The sequence below is a fragment of the Bombina bombina genome, chromosome 7, assembly GCF_027579735.1.
Source record: "Bombina bombina isolate aBomBom1 chromosome 7, aBomBom1.pri, whole genome shotgun sequence".
NCBI classification, from domain to species: domain Eukaryota; kingdom Metazoa; phylum Chordata; class Amphibia; order Anura; family Bombinatoridae; genus Bombina; species Bombina bombina.
In genome coordinates this window covers 554753464-554775902 of record NC_069505.1, presented here as the reverse complement: position 1 = coordinate 554775902, position 22439 = coordinate 554753464, and the positions used below count along the sequence as shown (strand labels likewise).

General features: G+C 39.9%; 1 protein-coding gene across 3 annotated transcripts in view; it reads left to right on the top strand.

Annotated features, from left to right (window-relative positions):
* RGL2 (ral guanine nucleotide dissociation stimulator like 2) overlaps positions 1-22439 on the top strand; it is a 107812-nt gene that overhangs the window by 30605 nt on the left and 54768 nt on the right. Inside the window, exons 1-3 of one of the 3 annotated variants that reach the window (XM_053721891.1) lie at positions 4024-4044; positions 4398-4506; positions 18872-18949. In XM_053721891.1, coding sequence (XP_053577866.1) covers positions 4423-4506; positions 18872-18949 — 162 coding nt within the window. In that variant the 5' untranslated portion in view covers positions 4024-4044; positions 4398-4422. Of the gene's footprint in view, positions 1-4023; positions 4045-4066; positions 4507-18871; positions 18950-22439 lie in introns of those variants that run through there. The other 2 variants (XM_053721890.1, XM_053721892.1) reach the window with 2 other exon arrangements.

Below are 22439 nucleotides of genomic sequence, written 5' to 3'. Positions count from 1 at the left end.
ACCGCATTAGATTTTTAATTGCCACAAACTGGAACTCCCAATTTATCCCCAACTTACTCATGTGTGGGGTTGTCACCTGTCCGGGAATGACCAAGAAAGTTCGGATTTCCATTTGTGTGTCCGGCTTTGAAGCTGAGTCATTGTGCAATTGCAACATACTGCAGATACCTATAGTTATTTCTCTCTTGCGTGGGTGCGTGCGTGCGCGTGTCTTTGTGTGTGCTTTTCTGTTTGTCAGTGTCTTTCTGTGTGATTGAGTATACTTGAATGTGAGTGTGTTAGTGTCTGAGAGAGTGTTAGTGGCCGAGTTATTATGCCCGAATGTACCTGTTCCCGCGCAAGCCTTTAGACTCGCTGAAAACAGGAGTTAAGAAGAAGCAGCTGCTACTTAACTCGACCGACACCTCTGAGGCGGCGGACAGCAATCTGTCCGATCGGTTGATTGACACCCCCTGCTAGCGACCGATTGCAATTTGCAATGAAAATGCCGACAGCATATGATGTCAGCATTTATCAATGTGCGGTGGACATGACACTCTACAGCGGATCATGTCCGTTTGCACTATGATAAATCGTCCCCTTAGTGTTTTTTTGTGTGTGTGTGAGAAAGAGAGTGGTTGTGTGTGAATAAGTTTATGTGCTAATATACATAGTGTGTATTTAATTTTTGCCATGCTGTGCAGGGCCCAAGAGTGTTTGGGTTTGGCCTCAACTAAAAGTGGAAACCCTATCTATGTGGTTATCTAAAGTTAACAAGTTACTAAAATTAGAGGCATGTTCTATAACAAAATAAAAATATATGTGGAGACAATTTTTGAGATCAGTTTCTTTAAAAACGCAAATAATTGCCTCTATTGGATTTCAATACTGTTATAAAAATGTATTGAGAAGAGGGGAAAAGATTACTTTACTCTTTTTGTGCCTGTCTTGGTTAGTTAAATTTACCTTAGACCTATTATACATATATAACAATGTAATGATTGTTATTTAACAGCTTAATGACCACGGCATACCCTTTACATTGCTGGTCGTTAAGGGATTTTAGGTCCACAATAGCACGGGTGTAGCCGACAGCGGCAAGACCTCCCTCCCTCCTGCAGTCTTACTGAATAAGCCCCATTTAAAGTCTGGTTGTTAAGGGGTTAAAATTAGCATGTTCCAATTGTTTTCTTTTTGCTTTTTGTTATCTTGAATACTACTGTGGGAGTTGCGTCTCCAATGTCTTTGTATTTCTTTCTTTGTTATTAAATAAAGTTTATGACAAAAAAAAAGCCCCCCAAAAATCACAAAGATAAATGGATAAAAGACATGGAGCGATGAGTAGTTGTAAACGGATTATACTTACATTGGACAAATGTAACCAGTGGAGTCCCCAGGGATCAGTACTGGGCCCTGTTTTTTTAAATATTTGTATTAATGACTTGGAACAAGGATTAAAAAGCAACATCTCTATTTTTGCAGATGATACAAAGCTGTGTAAGGTCATCTGGTCAGAGCAGGATGAACTTGCTTTACAAGGGGATTTACAAAAATTAGAAGAATGGGCAGGTAAATGGAAAATGAGATTTCTTTTTCATGTAAAAATAAGCAGGCAACCTATTATTTAAATAGGACTAGACTTAGCAAAACAGGATTTGGGCATATTAATAGATAACAAGCTAAAGATGGGTGCACAATGCAGGGCAGCGGCTTCTAAGGTGAATAAGATACTAGCATGTATTAAAAGAGGCATTGATGCAAGGGAGGAAAGCATAATTCTGTCACTATATAAATCAATCGTAAGACCTCACCATGAGTATAGAGTGCAGTTCTGGGGACCAATCTAAAAAAAAAAAGACATTACAGACTTAGAAAAAGTTCAGAGAAGGGCCACAAGGCTTAAAAGGGGAATGGGGAGGAGAGGTTAGCCAAACTGGGTCTGTTTTCTCTCGAAAAAAAGGCGCTTGAGAGGTGACATGATTACTTTATATAAATATATTCAAGGCACATATACGGAAATGGTGGATGGTGTTTATTCCAAGAAAATTATTTTTGACAAGAGGTCACTTTTTAAGGCTGGAGGAAAGAAGAATTTTAGTCTCCAGCAACTTAAACATGTTTTTACTTTGAGAGCAATAACATTGTGGAATTCATTGCCTAAGAAGGCAGTAAATGCCAATACCTTAGAAACATTTAAAATGGCTTAGATACTGTACATTTCTGGCTAGAAACCGAATTCAGGGATATGATTGCTTGTGTTAAATGGGTCACCTTTTTAATGGGATTAAATTAAAGGGACACTTTACCCAAATTTTTTCTTTCATGATTCAGATAGAGCATGCAATTTTAAGCATCTTTCTAATTTACTTTACTCAAATTTTCTTTATTCTCTTGGTATCTTTATTTGAAAAGCAAGAATTTAAGTTTAGATGCGGACCATTTTTGGTGAACAACCTGGGTTGTCCTTGCTGATTGGACAGCACCAATAAACAAGTGCTGTCCATGGTTCTGAACCACAAATTGGCTGGCTCCTTAGCTTAGATGTCTTCTTTTTCAAATAAAGAAAGCAAGAGAACGAAGAAAAATTGATAATAGGAGTAAATTAGAAAGTTGCTTAGAATTGCTTGCTCTATATGAATCACAAAAGAAAAAAATGTGGGTTCAGTGTCCCTTTAAGCTCAATTGGTGCTTTTATTGTAAATCAGGTAACATCTGTATAGGTTGAACTCAATGGACTTCTGTCTTCCTTTAACCTCATCTGCTATGTTACTCTGATTAGAATATTTTCTTTTTTCAAGATTTATGTCCCTTAAATTAGCATTAACTAATAAACCAATACATTGCTTATGGTTTTTTTTTTATATATATATATATATATATATATATATATATATATATATTAAACTGGATCAGTTATATGCAAAGTAGGCAACTGCCTAAGGGTTCACAAGCTCTGCAGAAACCTAATTAAAGGGACACTAAACCCTAAAAAATGCATAGACATAATTATGTATGTACAACAAAAATTAGCTTGTACCCAATGCAGATATGTTTTTTTTAAAATTATATTAGCTGAATATAAATATTTAAGCAATAAGTGTAACATTTTAGCAATGGGCGTTGCCGTGTTGTAACTAAGTTACCTAAATTTGAAACAAAGTGATATTTAGTAATAGGCTGGAATTGGGTTTATATTTTAAAGGGTGCAAGGCATTTTAATATCAGCACAACTGGCTTATCTTGTCTCCTGCAAGTTAAAGGGACATTCAACTCAAAACTGAATTTCCATAAAATTCTTAAAGGGACATGAACCCCATATTTAATTATTTTATGATTCAGATAGAGCATACAATTTTTTTCCAATGACCTTCTATTATCAAATTTGCTTCATGCTTATGGTATCCTTTTGTTGAAGGAGCAGCAATGCACTACTGCGAGCTAGATGAACACACCAGTAAACCAATATGTGCAGCCACCAATCAGAAGTTATCCCCCAGCTCCTGGACCTACCTAGGTATACTTTTCAACAAAGGATACCAAGAGTACAACGCCAATTCGATCTTATAAGTACATTGGAAAGTTGTTTAAAATGTTATGCTCTATCTGAATCATGAAAGAAAAAAAATTGTGTTTCATATCCCTTTAATTGGCCACAGCAAAGGAGATAAATATAATCTTCATAAAAATGGTTCTCAGGAGGTGTTACAAATACATTTTTTTTTTTTAACAAAGTGGTTGTAAAACATGCAGTCTATTTTTAAATATAGTGATTATTTTGTGCTGTATATATAAAAAAAGTTACTTAAATGTTCCCTTAAAAAATGCAATTACATACAGTGGAAAAAGGGTAAAAAATAAATAAAATCTAAGCAAGTTTTGGTGAAAAAATAAATGTTCTTTGCATTTTACAGCCCAGTAGTATGTGACTAGAATTAATGTTGGCTCTATGTATAGGTGAGTAATTGTACAGTGAACTGGTTTAGCAGGTTGCAGGTGACTGAGTGTGTGCGTGTGAGTCAGGAAGTGAGCGCTTCAGGAACCCAGGAAGGAGGAAGACATATGGATGTAATAACCATTTTATCCCTATCCCGTTCCTAATTTTTCTCTATCCTTCTTTCCCTCCCTAATCCCTCCCCCCCACCCCTCATTTTATCAGCCACCCCAAAATCTTCTTCTTCAAGATTTCTCTGTTCCATCTTTGTCTCCTCATCCTTTTAACAGCATTTCCAATCTATTCTCTGATGTCCTTAAATTGTTTTCATTCTTTATTCATCTTCACAATTTGTCCAGCACCTCAACATCTCTCTGCCTCTAATCCCAACCTATATAGCCTCTCTTTCATGCTCTTTAGTGTGCCCACCTACTGACTTGTGCTTTACCCTCCTGCCCCAAATCTCTCCCACACCCCTAAATCCCAGTTCTATACTATCTGGATGCATTTCTATGAATGTAGCCCTTAAGCTTTGTGTGTCGCGGGGGTATCGCCACCCCACCTCCAAAACAACGTGGTACTGTATGCCAGGAAAGGTAAGATTGCAAGCTCTTTGTACGAAGGTCCCTCCTTCTGTATTGTAATGTAGTAGCCTGATATACACAGAATGTGGTTGGGTTTATTATAATAGTGTGAGTGCCTGTAATGTGTATGTATGTGCGTCTATCACTGCAGGTATGTAGAAGTGTGTGTGTATATATATATATATATATATATATATATATATATGTATGTGTTTGTGTACCTGCATATGTATGTAGGTATGTGCATGTGTAGGCATGCGTTTATGAATGCGTGCCTGCGTATGTAGTTATGTGTCTGTGTGTGTGTGTAAATGTGCATGTGTTTGTGTGAGTACCTGCATATGTACGTAGGTATATGTGCATGTGTAGGTATGCGTGCCTGAGTATGTAGCTATTTGTCTGTGTGTGTATGTGTGCATGTGTATGTATGTGTTTGTGTGTGTGTGTACCTGCATATATACGTAGGTGTATGTGTGTGGGTATATGTGCATGTATGTGTTTGTGTGCGTACCTGCATATGTACGTAGGTATATGTGCATGTGTAGGTATGCGTGCCTGCGTATGTAGCTATTTGTCCGTGTGTGTATATGTGCATGTATGCGTTTTGTGTGCGTACCTGCATATGTACGTAGGTGTATGTGCATGTATGCGTTTTGTGTGCATACCTGCATATGTACGTAGATATGTGTGTCTGTGTATATGTGTGTAGAAGGGGAGCATCAACCTGTAACTGCAATAGAAAATTAAGCTTTGTGAATGTTACAGTTTAAATGTGTAATATGTGATGTAACTCTATATGTCAGTATTCTTATAACTCAGTGTTCTCTCCAGGACCTTTTTATTGGTGCACCACCCGGCTGATTTTACTGACCATTCGGCAACATTTTTTTATTGCCGATACTAAGCTCAAATAAGCTAATATTTAAAAAGTTTAATTTTTATTGCACGGGACTTCCAGTCAGGGGATTGCACAAATTATCATCAAATACATTTATGTTAAATTTTGCAATTAATTTGTCCTTTGAATAGCAGAAAATTATATAAAATTAGTAAATATTTGAGGCGCAGAACAGTGACACCCCGGGGTAGGGAGAGTTGAGTCAGGCAGGGAGGTGGAGGGTTGGAGGGTAAATGAACATTAATAGAAAATGAGGTTGCGCACTGACAAAGCTCAATGATATCTCTTATCTTTTATTGTTTAATTTTTCTTTTGTATGTTTCTTGTTGTTCTTATGTATTTCAAGGTCACATGAGTGACTATGTGAACAGCCTACAATGTTTGTACCTATTCATTGAGATGCGAGTTGTTGTGTGACTTGCATAAATAAAGAATTTAAAAAAACAAAAATTAGTAAATATTACACTGCCCCAACCCGGCTACGTCCTAATGCCAGCAGATGGCAACATTTTCTGTGGAGAACACTGTAACTGTATTTAACGGGACAGAATAGTGTACAATTGCTTTTCCCTTAATGTATTTACAATGACTTGTTATACCAGCTGCAGAGTATAAAATGTATGAGAAATTGCATTTTTTGGTTTATTTGTGTATATGAAATTGCTGGTGTTCTGCTTTGAACCACAGCCTATTGAAATGGGTTTAGTTTGCAGGTAAAATGAGATCTCAGTATGTTATCAGTTTGTGTGCACACACTTGCTTCCTTATCTTATATCTGTTTGTAAACCAAAGCCCAATACTATTATCATTTTATCAGTTATCTCTTGTACACACCACCGGGAGTGTAATTTCTTCTGCTGGCGGTGTTTACATTACCTGTCAATAGCCTGGACTGAAGACCATGAACTTTCAGAATAGGTGGGGATACCACTGGCTATTTCAAATGCTGAAATAAACATAAACAAGCTACTTGTAAACAATTTAATACACTCCAGCAGGAAAAATGGCTCATTCATTGGGAACAAATTAAAATTCTCGGGTAAACTCCTTTTTATAGGAACGTTGTAGTCAAATATTTCTATCACACATACAAAATAACAGAAAGAGATATATTAAAAAAAAAAAATCTATTTTTTTACATGAAAAAAACAAGTAAATGCACTTTAAAATTTAAAAGAAATCGAACAAAAAATGTATGTTTGTGCACAGCTGATACTAAGTATAATTTTTTTTTACTGGTTGATAAGAACTAACCCCCCCACACACACAAGCCGGAGAAGAAATAGTTTATTCTTCTTAGGAACATAATTTCTTCCAAAACACAAATATTATTATTAACTTTTAAATATCTTGTGTTATATGTAACAAAGAACAATTCTGAGTACAATGTGCCTTTAAGAAGTGTCATCATATTAATAGGATAAAGGCTCCAGGACAGACTATGTATATGTACAGCCACAAAACGCGTTAGCAGCTAAGTTTGTGCATCAGCGTGAAAAAAAAGCAGAGATTAAAGGGACAATAAACACATTTCCTTCTTAATATGGGAAGATTCCACAGCTGCATTCCTTACTTGTGGGAAATACTGAACCTGGCCACCAGGAGGAGGCAAAGACACCCCAGCCAAAGTCTTAACCTCCCCCACATACTCATAACCCCAATGATTCTTTGCCTTTTGTCACAGGAGGTTGGCAGAGAAGTGTCAGAAGATTTTGGAGTAGTCTCTTATGGAGGGTAGTACTCTTCGAGATGCAACTGGAGTTTTAAGTAGTCCTGTCAGCCTCTCAGTGAGAGCATGGGTGAAAGTTAGAGTCCGGAGATGCAGGGAGAGTCTTTCTGCTAAACCCTCCCGACTCATATTAACAGCTCCATAAGCAATCAGCGTTGACGAGTTTTGCTGCCTGCTTTCTTCACTCAAGTCCATGTCAGAAGCAACGCTACTATCTGTCAAACTTGAAGGACCGTGTTACTGTTCCACGACATAGATTCTGGTAAGATTGTTTCACTTTTTATACGTGTATGATAACGCAAGAAGACAGGGTCACAGTGTGACTCCTTTTATCTGTATAGCGTCAAGGGTTAATATCTCCTGAGGCGGATTATTGAACAGTGGGGAATAATCTTATATGTTTTTTGATTTTATGCTGCTTTTATGTGTGAGATGTTTTGGAATATACAGGTTTCACTTTCACTTTGAGAGCTGTGCAGCTTACAAGATTGGCGCTTTTTCTCATAGCAGAGACGGTCCTGCATTGTGCAGTTTTCATTCCCTCTTTCCTGACCGGGTCAGAGAGGAGTCTTAAATCTCTGTACTGTCTGGGTCATAGGAGGTGAGGAATGCCCCAGCCATTGGGGTATAAGGGTGCTGTTTTTGTGAATAAAATAAGATTGTTTTATTTCTATAGTTCTCCGGTTATTGCACTAGCGATAGAGGATTCTGTTACTTTAGAGGGTACTCGCTCTATTCCTAAAGAGTAATTCCTGTTTCTATTGTGAGGAGGCCTTAGATCCGCTCTCTCAATTATGTTCCATGTGCCTTGATAATGTAATAATATCAAACATGTTTGATACCACTGAGCCGTCCACCTCTGAGGAGTTGTCGTCCAGTGAGGTGCGTACCCTACATTCTTCTCTCTCTACACATGCAGTTTCCCGTAGCATTGCTGATCCTCCATTTGGAGGGGGTCTTTTTTCCACCAGACGTTACTGCGCAGTTCAGAAGGCGGTGTCTGCGGCCTTTAATGCTTTACCTCGCCCTGCCAAGTGGAAGCGAAAGGTTACATATTGCACTCCTTCCCAGAGTACATCAGATAATTTATTGGATTTAACTGATAGGGTTATCCGAGGATGAAGTTCTTTGTGAGACTTCAGAGTATGAACATTCTGGGTCAGAGTCTGCTGACTCTAAACCTCCGGCTGCGGAGGAACCAGACTTTAGTTTTAGGAATTTGCGCTTTCTTCTAAAGGAAGTTTTGGCAAATTAAGAGGTTCCAGAAGCCAAATTGCCTGATGAACCTTTGATTCCTAAGTTCGATAAAGTTTGGGGACAGGGTGGTACCTTATCCTTCCCTGCTCCTGTTTGATGGTGAACATTATTAAGAATGAATGGGACCGGATTGGATTCCTTTTCTCCCTCTTCTTCCTTTAAGAAATTGTTCCCGGTCCTGGACTCTCAATAGAGTTGTGGGGTTCTGTCCCTAAAAGGGATGGCGCTATCGTCACCCTTGCTAAACATACTGCTGTCCCGCTTGAGGATAGCTCTTTGTTTAAAGAGCCCATTGATAAAAGATGGAAACTCCTGTTTAAAAGATGTTTCAACATATAGAATTTTTGTTTCAACCGGCGGAGGCTGTTGCCGCGGTTGCTGGAGAGACTACCTACGGGTGCGACTCCTTATAGGATTTGATCGGGGTGGAGAGGTTCCCTCAACGTTATTCAGGAAAGAATTATGGCCTTGAGGGTTGCTAATTCTTTTATCTGTGATGCTAAAAGGCAGAATATTCGCCTGAATGCTAAGGCTTCAGCTTTTCTGCTCAGGCCCGTCGGGCTCTGGCTGACGTCATGATCTGCGGATATGACTTCTAAGTCTAGACTTCTTTCCCTCCCCTTTAAGGTAAAGATTTTGTCTGGTCCAGGCCTGGACTCAATTATCTCCATGGTCACAGGGGGCAAGGATGCCCTCCTACCGTAAGAGAATAAGAACTAGTCTAAGGGACAATTTTCATTCTGATAAGGCCCATTGTCAGCAGTTCTCCGCTAAGCCAGAGCAAACCAAGAGCTCTTGGAAGCTGGCTCAGTCCAGGAATAAATCCAAGCAGAGCAAGAAGCCCACCGAGTCTAAGTCGCCATGAATGGGCAGTCCCCAGTCCTCATCTGGATCGTGTAGGGGGCAAACTGTCGCTCTTTTCAGTCCCATGGTTCAGGGACGTGCAGGATCCATGGGTCCTGGAGGTCATAGCTCAGGGTTACAAGATAGGTTTTAAGTCTCAGCCACCTAGGGGCAGATTCCTCCTCTCAAACCTGTCTTCCTTACCAGAAAAGATGGAAGCCTTTCTGGGGTGCGTACGGGATCTGTCCTCTTAGGAGTTATTGTCCCGGTGCCTATCGCAGTAAGAGGTTTGGGATACTATTCAAACCTTTTTGTGGTCCCAAAGAAGGAGGGAACTTTCCGTCTGATTCTGAACCTAAAGTGCTTACATTTTTTTTATATGCCCCTCGTTCAAGATGGAGACAATAAGGTCCATTCTTCCCCTCGTTTGAGAAGGGCAGTTCGTGACCACAATAGATCTGAAGGATGCTCCCTTCACTTACCAATCCTCAAGGACAACTTCCAGTTCCTAAGGTTTGCGTTCCTGGACCAGCATTTCCAGTTTATTGCACTTCCGTTGGGTCTAGCTACGGCTCCAAGAAATTTTTCGAGGAGTGGACCATTCGGAATCTCTCTTCTATCTTCTTCGATCCCATGGATGGAAGATAAATCTAGAGAGAGTTCTCTTATATCAAGTACCAGGGTAGTATTCACGGGTACTATTATAGACTCTATAGACATGAGGATATTTCTAACAGACCAGAGATGTTGCAAGCTAGCTTCAACATGTCTTGCCCTCCAGACCTCCTTAAGGCTATCTGTGGTTCGGTGTATGGAGGTGATTGATCTCATGGTGTCATGGACATCATTCCCTTTGCCATGTTTCACCTCAGATTGTTGCAACTGTGCATGCTGAAGCAGTGGAATGTCGATCATTTGGATCAGTCTCAACAGATTTCTCTGGACAACTGATCAAGAGAATCGCTCTGTTGGTGGCAGAGGCGTAACTAGAAACCACAGGGCCCAAGAGCAAGAATCTAAGAAGGGCCCCCCCCCCAAAAAAGTGATTTGATACGTCATTTTTTTGTTTATTATTTTTTTTTTACATTTAACACAGAAAAAAAAATGTGAATCAGATTACATGTCTGCAAAAGGAGGTAGTCTGTGAGATGGTATGTATATAGTGAGTCAGTAACACAGTGTGTAATCTGCCGGTGAGATGGCTGACCTGACCCTACCCGCCCCAGTACTTTATAAAGTGACCACAGTAGTCTGTGACATGGTCCAGCCCCCCCCCCCGTACTGTATATAGTGGTACTGTATAGACTGACACTGTTTACCCCCCACCCCCCCATGCTGTAGTAACAAGGTCTGTAATTTTCTAGTTCCAAAAACACACACACACACACACACATGCATAAATACACACACAGTCACATACATACACACATATAAACACCAGTGGGTAAAACAAAAACACTAACCCCTGTAGTCAGAGACAGTAGTAAAGCATCATGTCACACTCACATTATATCAGTGCAGGCAGTGGCAGGTCAACTTTTTTTTAAGCTGGGCCCCCACCCTTGGGGGCCCAGTCACAATTGCGACCTCTGTACCCCCTGTAATTTCGCCCCTGCTTGGTAGTTTTGTCCAGATCTCTTGTCCCGAGAGACGTCAGTCTTAAGACCATCCTGGGTGATTGTGACTACGGTTGCAAGTCTGTCAGGATGGGGAGCTGTTTGGGGTGCCAGGAAGGCACAGTGCCTATGGACTCAGGAGGAAAGCTCCCTCTCGATCTCATTTTGGAACTTCGGGCAATATACAATGCTCTGAAGTCTTGGCCTCTGCTGGGTTTGTCCCAGTTTATAAGATTCCAATCAGACAATATAACCTTGGTGGCTTACATCAACCATCAGGGGGGAACAAGAAGCTCCCTAGCTATGAGGGAAGTATCTCTGGAGTGGGCGGAGACCCACATCTGTTTGCTGTCAGCAATCCACATTCCGGGTGTGGACAACTGGGAAGCGGATTTCCTCAGCAGACAATCCTTTCATCCGGGGGAATGGTCTCTCCATCCCGAAGTGTTTGCAGAGATTTGCAAAAGGAAGATCTTATGATGTCTCAATACCAAGCTACCCAGATATGGGTCGAGGTACAGGGATCCTCAGGCGGAGCTAACAGATGCATTATCTGTGCCTTGGAGGTTCAAACTAATTTTTCTTTTCCAGCTGTTTACCACTATTTACTCGTGTAGTGGCTTGAATCAAGCAAGAGCAGGTGTCAGTGACACTGATTGCTCTGTCTTGGCCGCGAAGGATATGGTTTGCGGATCTAGTGGGGATTTCCTCATCTCCTCTGTGGAGGCTACCTTGTTGCAGGGATCTGCTGACCAAGGTCTCTTTGTTCATCAATGTCTAGATTCTCTGAGGCTGACTGCTTGGAGATTGAACGCTTGGTCCTAGCCAAGAGAGGGTTTTCTGAGAGAGTTATTTTTGCTCTCATTCAAGCTCGTAAGCTGGTTGCTCGTCGCATCTATCATAAGGTGTGGAAGACCTACTTATTCTGTCCTCCAGGATGAATAGGAGAAGGGCTTTTCTGCAAGTCCCCTGATGGGACAGATTTCGGCCCTGTCTGTGTTATTGCACAAGCGGTTCGCTGAGCTTCTAGATGTGCAGTCATTTGTTAAGGCTTTGCTAGGATCAGACCTGTGTTTAGAGCTAAGGCTCCTCCTTGGAGTTTAAATCTTGTCCTTAAGGTTTTGTAACGGGCTCCGTTAGACCCTATGCATGGAGTAGGCATTAAATTGTTGTCTTTTCTACTAGCTATTGCTTCTGCGCGCAGAGTATCTGTGATTGCTGCCTTGCAATGCGTCTCTCCTTATATGGCTTTCCATGCTGACAAGGCTGCTCTACGAACCAAGTTAGGTTTTCTTCCTAAGGTTGTGTCAATTCACAACGTCAATCAAGAGATTGTGGTTCCTTTCTTATGTCCTAATCCTTCTTCATCGGAGGAACGTTTATAACGTAATTCTGGATGTGGTTTGTGCCTTGAAGTTCTATCTTCAGGCCACAAGGAATTTAGACAGACTTCTTTCTCTGTTTGTTCTCTTTTCCGGGAAGTGTGGGGGTCAGAGGGCCTCTTTGACTTCCTTATCTTTTTGGCTGAAGAGTGTCATCCGTTTAGCATAGAGACAGCAGGACATAAGCCTCCTCAGAGGATTATGGCTCATTCTACGAGAGCAGTGGTTTCCTCTTGGGCCTTCATAAATGAGGCCTCTGTGGATCAGATTTGTAAGGCGGCTACCTGGTCCTCCTTACATACTTCTTCCAAACTTTACAAGTTTGTTTTTGCTTCTGCTGAAGCAGCCTTCGGGAGAAAGGTTTTGCAGGCTGTGGTGCCCTCAGATTAGGGTCCGCCTCTCTTTTTTCCCTCCCGTTAGCATTCCGTGTACTCTAGAGCTTGGGTATATGTTTCTCACAAGTAAGGAATGCAGCTGTGGACTCTTCCCATCTTAAGAAGGAAAAATCCCTTTTCTTCTTTATGGGAAGAGTCCACAGCTCCCGCCCGTGTTCTCCGATGGGAGGCCCTAAATTTCAATTTATTCTTCTGGGACTTTTTTCACCCTGATATTTCTCCTACTGTTCCTTGTTCCTTCAGCAGAATGACTGGGGTTATGAGGAAGTGGGGGGGGGGGGGTATTTAAACCTTTGGCTGGGATGTCTTTGACTCCTCCTGGTGGCCAGGTTCAGTATTTCCCACAAGTAAGGAATGCAGCTGTGGACTCTTCCCATACAGAAGGAAAGGAAATTATCTGGTAAGCATAATTTAAGTTTTCTATTACATTGTTCTATAGCAACAAAACAAATGTATCAGCCAAGTCTAAATGATTTTAAAACAAATTAACATCCTTTTTTATTGAAATTGTTGACAATAGCCAAACTCCACCCTCTAGGAAGACACAAGAAGAAGCATCATCATCCAAACGTTTCAACAGGTTTATTCGTGCAGTATGCCCTTTGGGTATGAACAGGGAGCTGGATTGGGCTCTGTGCCTATAATGTGCCTCTATTAACTAATAGAATAATACTTTAATGTATTGAAAGTTTTTGAAATGTTTTTTTGTGTTCTGATTTATTAGGAGAAATATGTGTTTAACCTGACTTTTTATGATCTGTTAAGTAATTCTGCAATGTGACCACTAGAGGGCTACTACATTCAGTGTGTTCTATGTATTAGTTGTAGTGGGTGTGGTTTATAGGTGTATTTAAGCTGTATGATCTTCAGGTGTAACTATGCATGATTAAGGACTAAGTCCGAAACGTTGCTGCTTGTTGGTCTGGCTACACAATGTGCATACTGCACGAATAAACCTGTTGAAACGTTTGGATGGTGCTGCTTCTTGTGTCTTCATATATTGTGGGATATGGTGCAATATCCTTGAAGCTTGCACATCACATTACTTTCAGGTGCTGGATACTTGGTTTGTTTTACTACAAACTCCACCCTCTATTAGCATTATTTGTAAGAGCCAATCTGGGCTTTAGACAGCAGACATCAAGGCTAACAACTGTCATAAAGTTAGTATAAAATGCATTGTTTTGCAGTTATCTGATAAATCCAATTAGGGACATATATGTAGCAGGGTTATAGCCTTGATAAGTCAGCAGGGGGCATTTTCAAGTTCTGAGAAATAGAAATGGCTCAATTTAGATTACATGAAATAGGGGCAAAGTAAATAATAAACATATATTGCAAAGATATTTAAAGGACATAATAATCATATGCTTAATCACTTAAAAATGATGCAGCATAACTGTAAGAATCTGACAAGAAAATATCACCTGAGCATCTCTATGTAAAAAAGGAAGATATTTTACCTCAAAATGTCTTCAGCTCACCAAAGTAAGTGCTGTGTAAACAGAGATTACGAGTTTTGCGGTAACAGGGGTGCGGGGCTAACGAGGCTTTTATTTCTAACGCTACCTTAAGCCAACGCTGGTATTACAGGTTTTTTTAAACCTAGCGTTAGCTGCAAAAAGGTGATCGTAGAGCAGAATTTAGCTCCACATCTCACCTCAATACCAGCGTTGCTTACGGTAGCGGTAAACTGGCTAAACTTGCTCGTGCACAATTTCCCCATAGGAAACAATGGGGCTGAGCTGGATGGAAAAAAACCTAACACCTGCAAAAAAGCAGCGTCCAGCTTCTAACGCAGCCCCATTGTTTCCTATGGGGAAAAGAAAATATGTCTGCACCTAACACCCTAACATGAACCCTGAGCCTAAATACCTCTAATATTACACTTATTAACCCCTAATCTGCCGCCCCCGACATCGTCGCCACCTGCATTATACTATTAACCCCTAATCTGCTGCTCAGGACACCGCCGTCACCTACATTATAGTTATTAACCCCTAATCTGCCCCCCCCAACGTCGCCGCAACTATATTAAATTAATTAACCCCTAATCTTCCGCCGCCAACGTCGCCGCCACTATAATAAAGTTATTAACCCCTAAAACTAAGTCTAACCCTAACCCTAACACCCCCTATTTTAAATATAATTTAAATACATCTAAATAAAATAACTACAATTAAATAAATTATTCCTATTTAAAACTAAATACTTATCTTTAAAATAAACCATAAGATAGCTACAATATAACTAATAGTTACATTGTAGCTAGCTTATGATTTATTTTTATTTTACTGGCAAGTTTGTATTTATTTTAACTAGGTACAATAGTTATTAAATAGTTAGTAACTATTTAATAACTACCTAGCTAAAATAAGTACAAAATTAGCTGTAAAATAAATCCTAACCTAAGTTACAATTACACCTAACACTACACTATCATTAAATTAATTACATAAACTACCTACAATTAATTACAATTAAATTCAATAAACTAAATTACGGGGGGGGGGGGGGAACCACACTAAATTACGAAGAAAACCCCCCCACTAAATTACAGAAAATAAAAAAAATTACAAGAAGTTTAAACTAATTACACCTAATCTAAGCCCCCTAATAAAATAAAAAAAAAACCCAAACTAATAAAATGCCCTACCCTATACTAAATTACAAATAGCCCTTAAAAGGGCCTTTTGCGGGGCATTGCCCCAAAGTAATCAGCTCTTTTACCTCTAAAAAAAGAATACATTAACCCCCCAACATTACAACCCACCACCCACACACCCCTACTCTAAAACCCACTCAATACTCCCTTAAAAAAAGCTAACACTACCCCATTGAAGATCACCCTACCTTGAGCCGTCTTCACCCAGCCGGGCACCAGTGGTCATCCGATCCGTCCAGTAGTCTTCATCCGATGGGCCAGAAGAGGACAACCAGACCGGCAGAAGTCTTCATCCTATACGGGCAGAAGAGGACATCCGGACCGGGAGAAGGCTTCATCCAAGCGGCATCTTCTATCTTCATCCGATTGGCTGATTAAATCAACTAATCTGATTTTTCCTACCTTAATTCCGATTGGCTGATAGATTCCTATCAGCCAATCGGAATTTGAGGGACGCCATCTTGGCTGACGTCATTTAAAGGAATATTCATTCATCATTAGTCGTCGGCCTAGAAGGATGTTCCGCGCCGGAGGTCTTCAAGATGGAGTCGTTCCTCTTCAGATGGATGAAGATAGAAGATGCCACTTGGATGAAGATGTCTGCCGGTCCGGATGTCCTCTTCTACCTGGATAGGATGAAGACTTCTGCCGGTCTGGATGTACTCTTCTGCCCCATCGGATGAAGACTTCGGTCCGGCTGGGTGAAGACGGCTCAAGGTAGGGTGATCTTCAATGGGGTAGTGTTAGGTTTTTTTAAGGGGGTATTGAGTGGGTTTTAGAGTAGGGGTGTGTGGGTGGTGGGTTGTAACGTTGAGGGGGGATTGTTCTTTTTTTAAAAGGTAAAAGAGCTGATTACTTTGGGGCAATGCCCCGCAAAAGGCCCTTTTAAGGGCTATTTGTAATTTAGTTTAGGATAGGGAATTTTATTATTTTGGGGGGCTTTTTTATTTTGTTAGGGGGCTTAGATTAGGTGTAATTAATTTAAACTTCTTGTAATATTTTTTTATTTTTGTAATTTAGTGTTTGTTTTTTTTGTACTATAGTTTAGTTTATTTAATTGTATTTTATTTTAGATAATTGTAGTTAATTTATTTAATTTATTGATAGTGTAGTGTTAGTTGTATTTGTAACTTAGGTTAGGATTTATTTTACAGGTAATTTTGTAATTATTTTAACTAGGTAGCTATTAAATAGTTATTAACTATTTAATAGCTATTGTACCTAGTTAAAATAAATACAAAGTTGCCTGTAAAATAAATATAAACCCTAAAATAGCTACAATGTAATTATTAATTATATTGTAGCTATCTTAGGGTTTATTTTACAGATAAGTATTTAGTTTTAAATAGGAATAATTTTTTTAAATTTGATAAATTTATTTAGTTTAATTTAAATTATATTTAAGTTAGGGGGGTGTTAGTGTTAGGTTTAGACTTAGGTTTAGGGGTTAATACCTTTAATATAGTAGCGGCGACGTTGGGGGTGGCAGGTTAGGGGTTAATAAATGTAAGTAGGTGTCGGCGATGTTAGGGCAGGCAGATTAGGGGTTAATAAAATTGAACTAGTGTTTGCGAGGTGGGAGTGCGGCGGTTTAGGGGTTAATACATTTATTAATGTGGCGGTGATGTCCGGTCGGCAGATTAGGGGTTAATAAGTGTAGTTAGGTTGCGGCGTTGTTGTGGGCGGCAGATTAGGGGTTAATAAATATAATGTAGTTGTCGGCGATGTTAGGGGCAGCAGATTAGGGGTTCATAAGTATAATGTAGGTGGCGGCGATGTCCGGTCGGCAGATTAGGGGTTAAAAAAATGTGTTTGCGATGTGGGGGGGGGCCTCGATTTAGGGGTTAATAGGTAGTTTATGGGTGTTAGTGTACTTTGTAGCACTTTAGTTAAGAGATTTATGTTCCGGCGTTAGCCCATAAAACTCTTAACTACTGACTTATAAATGCGGTAGGAGTCTTGCCAGGAGAGGGTCTACCGCTCACTTCTTCCAAGACTCGTAATACCAGCGTTAGGCAAATCCCATAGAAAAGATAGGATATGCAATTGACGTAAGGGGATTTGCGGTAGCCTCGAGTCGCGGAAGAAAAGTGAGCGGTAGACCTTTTCCTGCCTGACTCATAATACCAGCGTTAGATAAAAAGCAGCATTGGGACCTCTCAACGCTGCTTTTTAAGGCTAACGCCAAACTTGTACTCTCGCCGATTATTTTTGTAAGAACTTAACGGAATAAATTAATTTTTTTTCATGGTTGAGAGTGTCCACGAGCTCGTTACTGATGGGATATACATTCCTACCAGGAGGAGGCAAAGTTTCCCAAACCTCAAGCCTATAAATACCCCTCCAACCTCACGCATACATCAGTTTAACGTATAGCCAAGAGGTGAGGTGTTTAAGGAGTAAAAACATCAAAAAGGGGAACAGGAAAAAAGATGTGCTGTATATAAAATAATATTAATGATAGCCCAAAAATAAAACAATTGGGTGGGCCTCGCTACCTATATGAAATAAAACATAATTTATGTAAAAACTTACCTGATAAATTCATTTCTTTCATGGTGGCGAGAGTCCACGAGCTGTTACTAATGGGATATAATACCCAAGATGTGGAAGTCCACGAGTAACAATAAAGGGAGGGATAAAATTATAACGGCTATTTTCGCTGAGAAATTAAATCCAAAATAAGTCTTTTTTTTATTTATAAATAATATATATAATTAGTTGCAATAATATTATAAGTTGCTTAATACAGCAGGTTTAAGAGGTAAGGAAAAACAATGCTTAAAAAAAGAAAATTGATCATGTTAGCTAACACCGTTTATAAAAAAGTGCTGTATATAGCTCTATATATTTGAGAGCACAGAATGATGTGGGAGCAGGCTTTTATCATGGAAAAAGGCGCATCATTTTAGCGCCAAAAAAACATTGCGAACTGATGAAGCGTCGTCAAATGACGTAAATAGAGTCAGCACGTGCGCGTTTTGCGCGCAGATTTGAAAAAGAGAATGTCCGTTAAACGGTGGTGAGTATTTGGGCTTTTCATTTTCAGAAGAATTCAAGCACATCATGCTTCACCGCCTCCTAAGGAGGTAAAGTTTTTAAACTGAGGTATGAGTAAGGTGGGAGGTGTATTTATAGGCTTTTGAGGTTTGGGAAACTTTTGCCTCCTCCTGGTAGGAATGTATATCCCATCAGTAACAGCTCGTGGACTCTCGCCACCTATATGAAAGAAAAAACATGACTGTTCTGCACATGCCAGATGCACACTCCTTAGCAAGTCCTGGGACAAGCATCCTGACTGGCTGCTTAAAGTCTCTTTACAGTGGGGTGTGAATACTTGGGAATTTTGAGGTAAAATATCTTCCTTTTTTACATAGAGATGCTCAGGTGATATTTTCTAGTGAGTTTTTTTACAGATATGCTGCATCACTTTCATGTGCTTCATCATTTGGGTATCATGTCCCTTTAATTATGTATAACTAAACATTTTATATAAAAATCTCAAGGTATCTACTGTCCCTTTAACTGTATAGGTTGGTACATGCAGTATGTATAAGTGTTTCATGGTATTGTCTTGTGATTTGTGTTACAGACCTTGCAATATGTGGGAGAGGAAGAAGAGGAGGGAGTTGTGTACAGTTTGTACCTGCGCAGCTCAAGCACACAACAGGTAATGCAGTTTGTACAACTACAATTGCATGGTTACTACTTAACTTGCTATATTATTATTCTTGTGCCTGAATCTCTCTAAAGCCGGTCTCTTGTTTTAACTTCTTTACAGATACCAGCTGGTGAAGCTCCGCCTCTCCCTACTGGGCGCCGCCATTTTGTAGCGGACGGCTCTGAGCCGTCACAGAGTTTCCCACTCTGGTGCTAATGATGGTTCAGAGCCGTCACTAGCACTCTCCCATCTTGAGGGAGATCTGGGGGCTCCCACCTGCTCCTACCCCGGCGATCGTGCCTGTAGAGTGACAGGCATCGCCGGGGCTTCCTTTTTTGCGTGATGACGTCACCGCGCAACTTTATTTATACTTAACAATGTTAAGTATAGGAGCAGGGGGCATGCTGCTTAGACGCCTGTATCTCAGGCATCTAAGCAGCTACAGACCCCGAAGACCCACCATTGGAAATGTAATCGCCTCACCTTTCCAACAGTGTAAGTCTTGGGGGGTCTGAAAAAAATAATAAAAAAGTTTTTTAAAAAATTGTTCAAAAAATAGAAAAATAAAAAAAACATTAAAAAATCTTATCACCCAGGTGGGAAAGTGCTTAGGACTCAAAGGGTTAAAGGGACACTGGACCCACATTTTTTCTTTCATGGTTCAGATAGAGCATGAAATTTTAAACAACTTTCTAATTTACTCCTATTATCAATTTTTCTTTGTTCTCTTGAAATCTTTATTTTAAAAGCAGTAATGTAAATCTTAGCAGGCAGCCCATCTTAGGTTCAGCACCATGGATAGCGCTTGCTTATTGGAGGCTGACATTTACCCACCAATAAGCAAGCATAACCCAGTTTCTCAACCAAAAATGGGCCGGCTCCTATGCATCACATTCCTGCTTTTTAAATAAAGATAGCAAGAGAACGAAGAAACATTTAAAAAAATAGGAGTAAATTACTCATTATTCTTGAGGGCCCTTTTTTATATATTTTATGTAACTTTTAAACTGTGTAAAAAAAAAAAAAAAAAAAAAAAAAAAAATAAACCTCCTGCTCGTTAACAGCACACAATACAAGCATCAACATGCACTGCCTCGGTAACAAGGTGCATAAGCTCCAATATGGCAGCGACCAGTATGAAGATGCTGCAATTCACCAACCGGCACCTGTAAGGGGTAAAATAAGGGAACGGCTTTGAAAAAGAGCTGCAGGCTCAGTAGGAAAAAAACTATATCATATCAACTATTTCATATGACAAAATAAAGGTAAAGGAGTTATTTGTAAACAATTTAATACACTCTAGCAGGTAAAATGGATCATTGGGAACAGATTAAAGGGGAACATATTAGCATACACTGTCCCTTTTAAAAGTACACTTTTTCTGTAGCCTCCAGGTGTCCCCTGGCCACACCCCTAGTCTGCTAGTATTACAGTCAGTCAGAGACTGTAGTGCCTCTGGCAATGAAATCGTATTCTTAAGTGCTGGAAATGTTCAGTGTCTCTTCCAAGACAACAATCACTTGGGAATAATGGCTCAAGCACTACAGTCTGTAATTATAACACCTGCAACCTATTTTATGTAATTATATACTGCAGATCAGACACACATCTCTTCCTATAAACACACACACTGCAGCAAACACACTCTCTCAGTCCTAAACACACACACTGCAGCAAACACACTCTCTCAGTCCTAAACACACACACTGCAGCAAACACACTCTCTCAGTCCTAAACACACACACTGCAGCAAACACACTCTCTCAGTCCTAAACACACACACTGCAGCAAACACACTCTCTCAGTCCTAAACACACACACTGCAGCAAACACACTCTCTCAGTCCTAAACACACACACTGCAGCAAACACACTCTCTCAGTCCTAAACACACACACTGCAGCAAACACACTCTCTCAGTCCCTCTCTGTACATACATATAATGCAGAAAATACACACTCCTTGTGTTTCTACTGTACAACAGACACTCCTTGTATGTGTATATACATTGCAGAACACACTCCTGAACTGTCTACATACACACGTTATACCATAGAACAGTCACTTCTGACCTCTCTATATAAACTAGATATACTACAGAACAGACACTCCTTGTATGTATATATACACTGCAGCACACACTCCTGACCTCTCTATATAAACTAGATATACTACAGAACAGACACTCCTTGTATGTGTATATACACTGCAGCACACACTCCTGACCTCTCTATATAAACTAGATATACTACAGAACAGACACTCCTTGTATGTGTATATACATTGCAGAACACACTCCTGAACTGTCTACATACACACGTTATACCATAGAACAGACACTTCTGACCTCTCTATATAAACTAGATATACTACAGAACAGACACTCCTTGTATGTGTATATACACTGCAGAACACACTCCTGACCTCTCTATATAAACTAGATATACTACAGAACAGACACTCCTTGTATGTGTATATACACTGCAGCACACACTCCTGACCTCTCTATATAAACTAGATATACTACAGAACAGACACTCCTTGTATGTGTATATACACTGCAGCACACACTCCTGACCTCTCTATATAAACTAGATATACTACAGAACAGACACTCCTTGTATGTGTATATACACTGCAGAACACACTTCTGACCTCTCTATATAAACTAGATATACTACAGAACAGACACAATCCTTGTATGTGTATATACACTGCAGCACACACTCCTGACCTCTCTATATAAACTAGATATACTACAGAACAGACACTCATTGTATGTGTATATACACTGCAGCACACACTCCTGACCTCTCTATATAAACTAGATATACTACAGAACAGACACTCCTTGTATGTGTATATACACTGCAGCACACACTCCTGACCTCTCTATATAAACTAGATATACTACAGAACAGACACTCCTTGTATGTGTATATACATTGCAGAACACACTCCTGAACTGTCTACATACACACGTTATACCATAGAACAGACACTTCTGACCTCTCTATATAAACTAGATATACTACAGAACAGACACTCCTTGTATGTGTATATACACTGCAGAACACACTCCTGACCTCTCTATATAAACTAGATATACTACAGAACAGACACTCCTTGTATGTGTATATACACTGCAGCACACACTCCTGACCTCTCTATATAAACTAGATATACTACAGAACAGACACTCCTTGTATGTGTATATACACTGCAGCACACACTCCTGACCTCTCTATATAAACTAGATATACTACAGAACAGACACTCCTTGTATGTGTATATACACTGCAGAACACACTTCTGACCTCTCTATATAAACTAGATATACTACAGAACAGACACAATCCTTGTATGTGTATATACACTGCAGCACACACTCCTGACCTCTCTATATAAACTAGATATACTACAGAACAGACACTCATTGTATGTGTATATACACTGCAGCACACACTCCTGACCTCTCTATATAAACTAGATATACTACA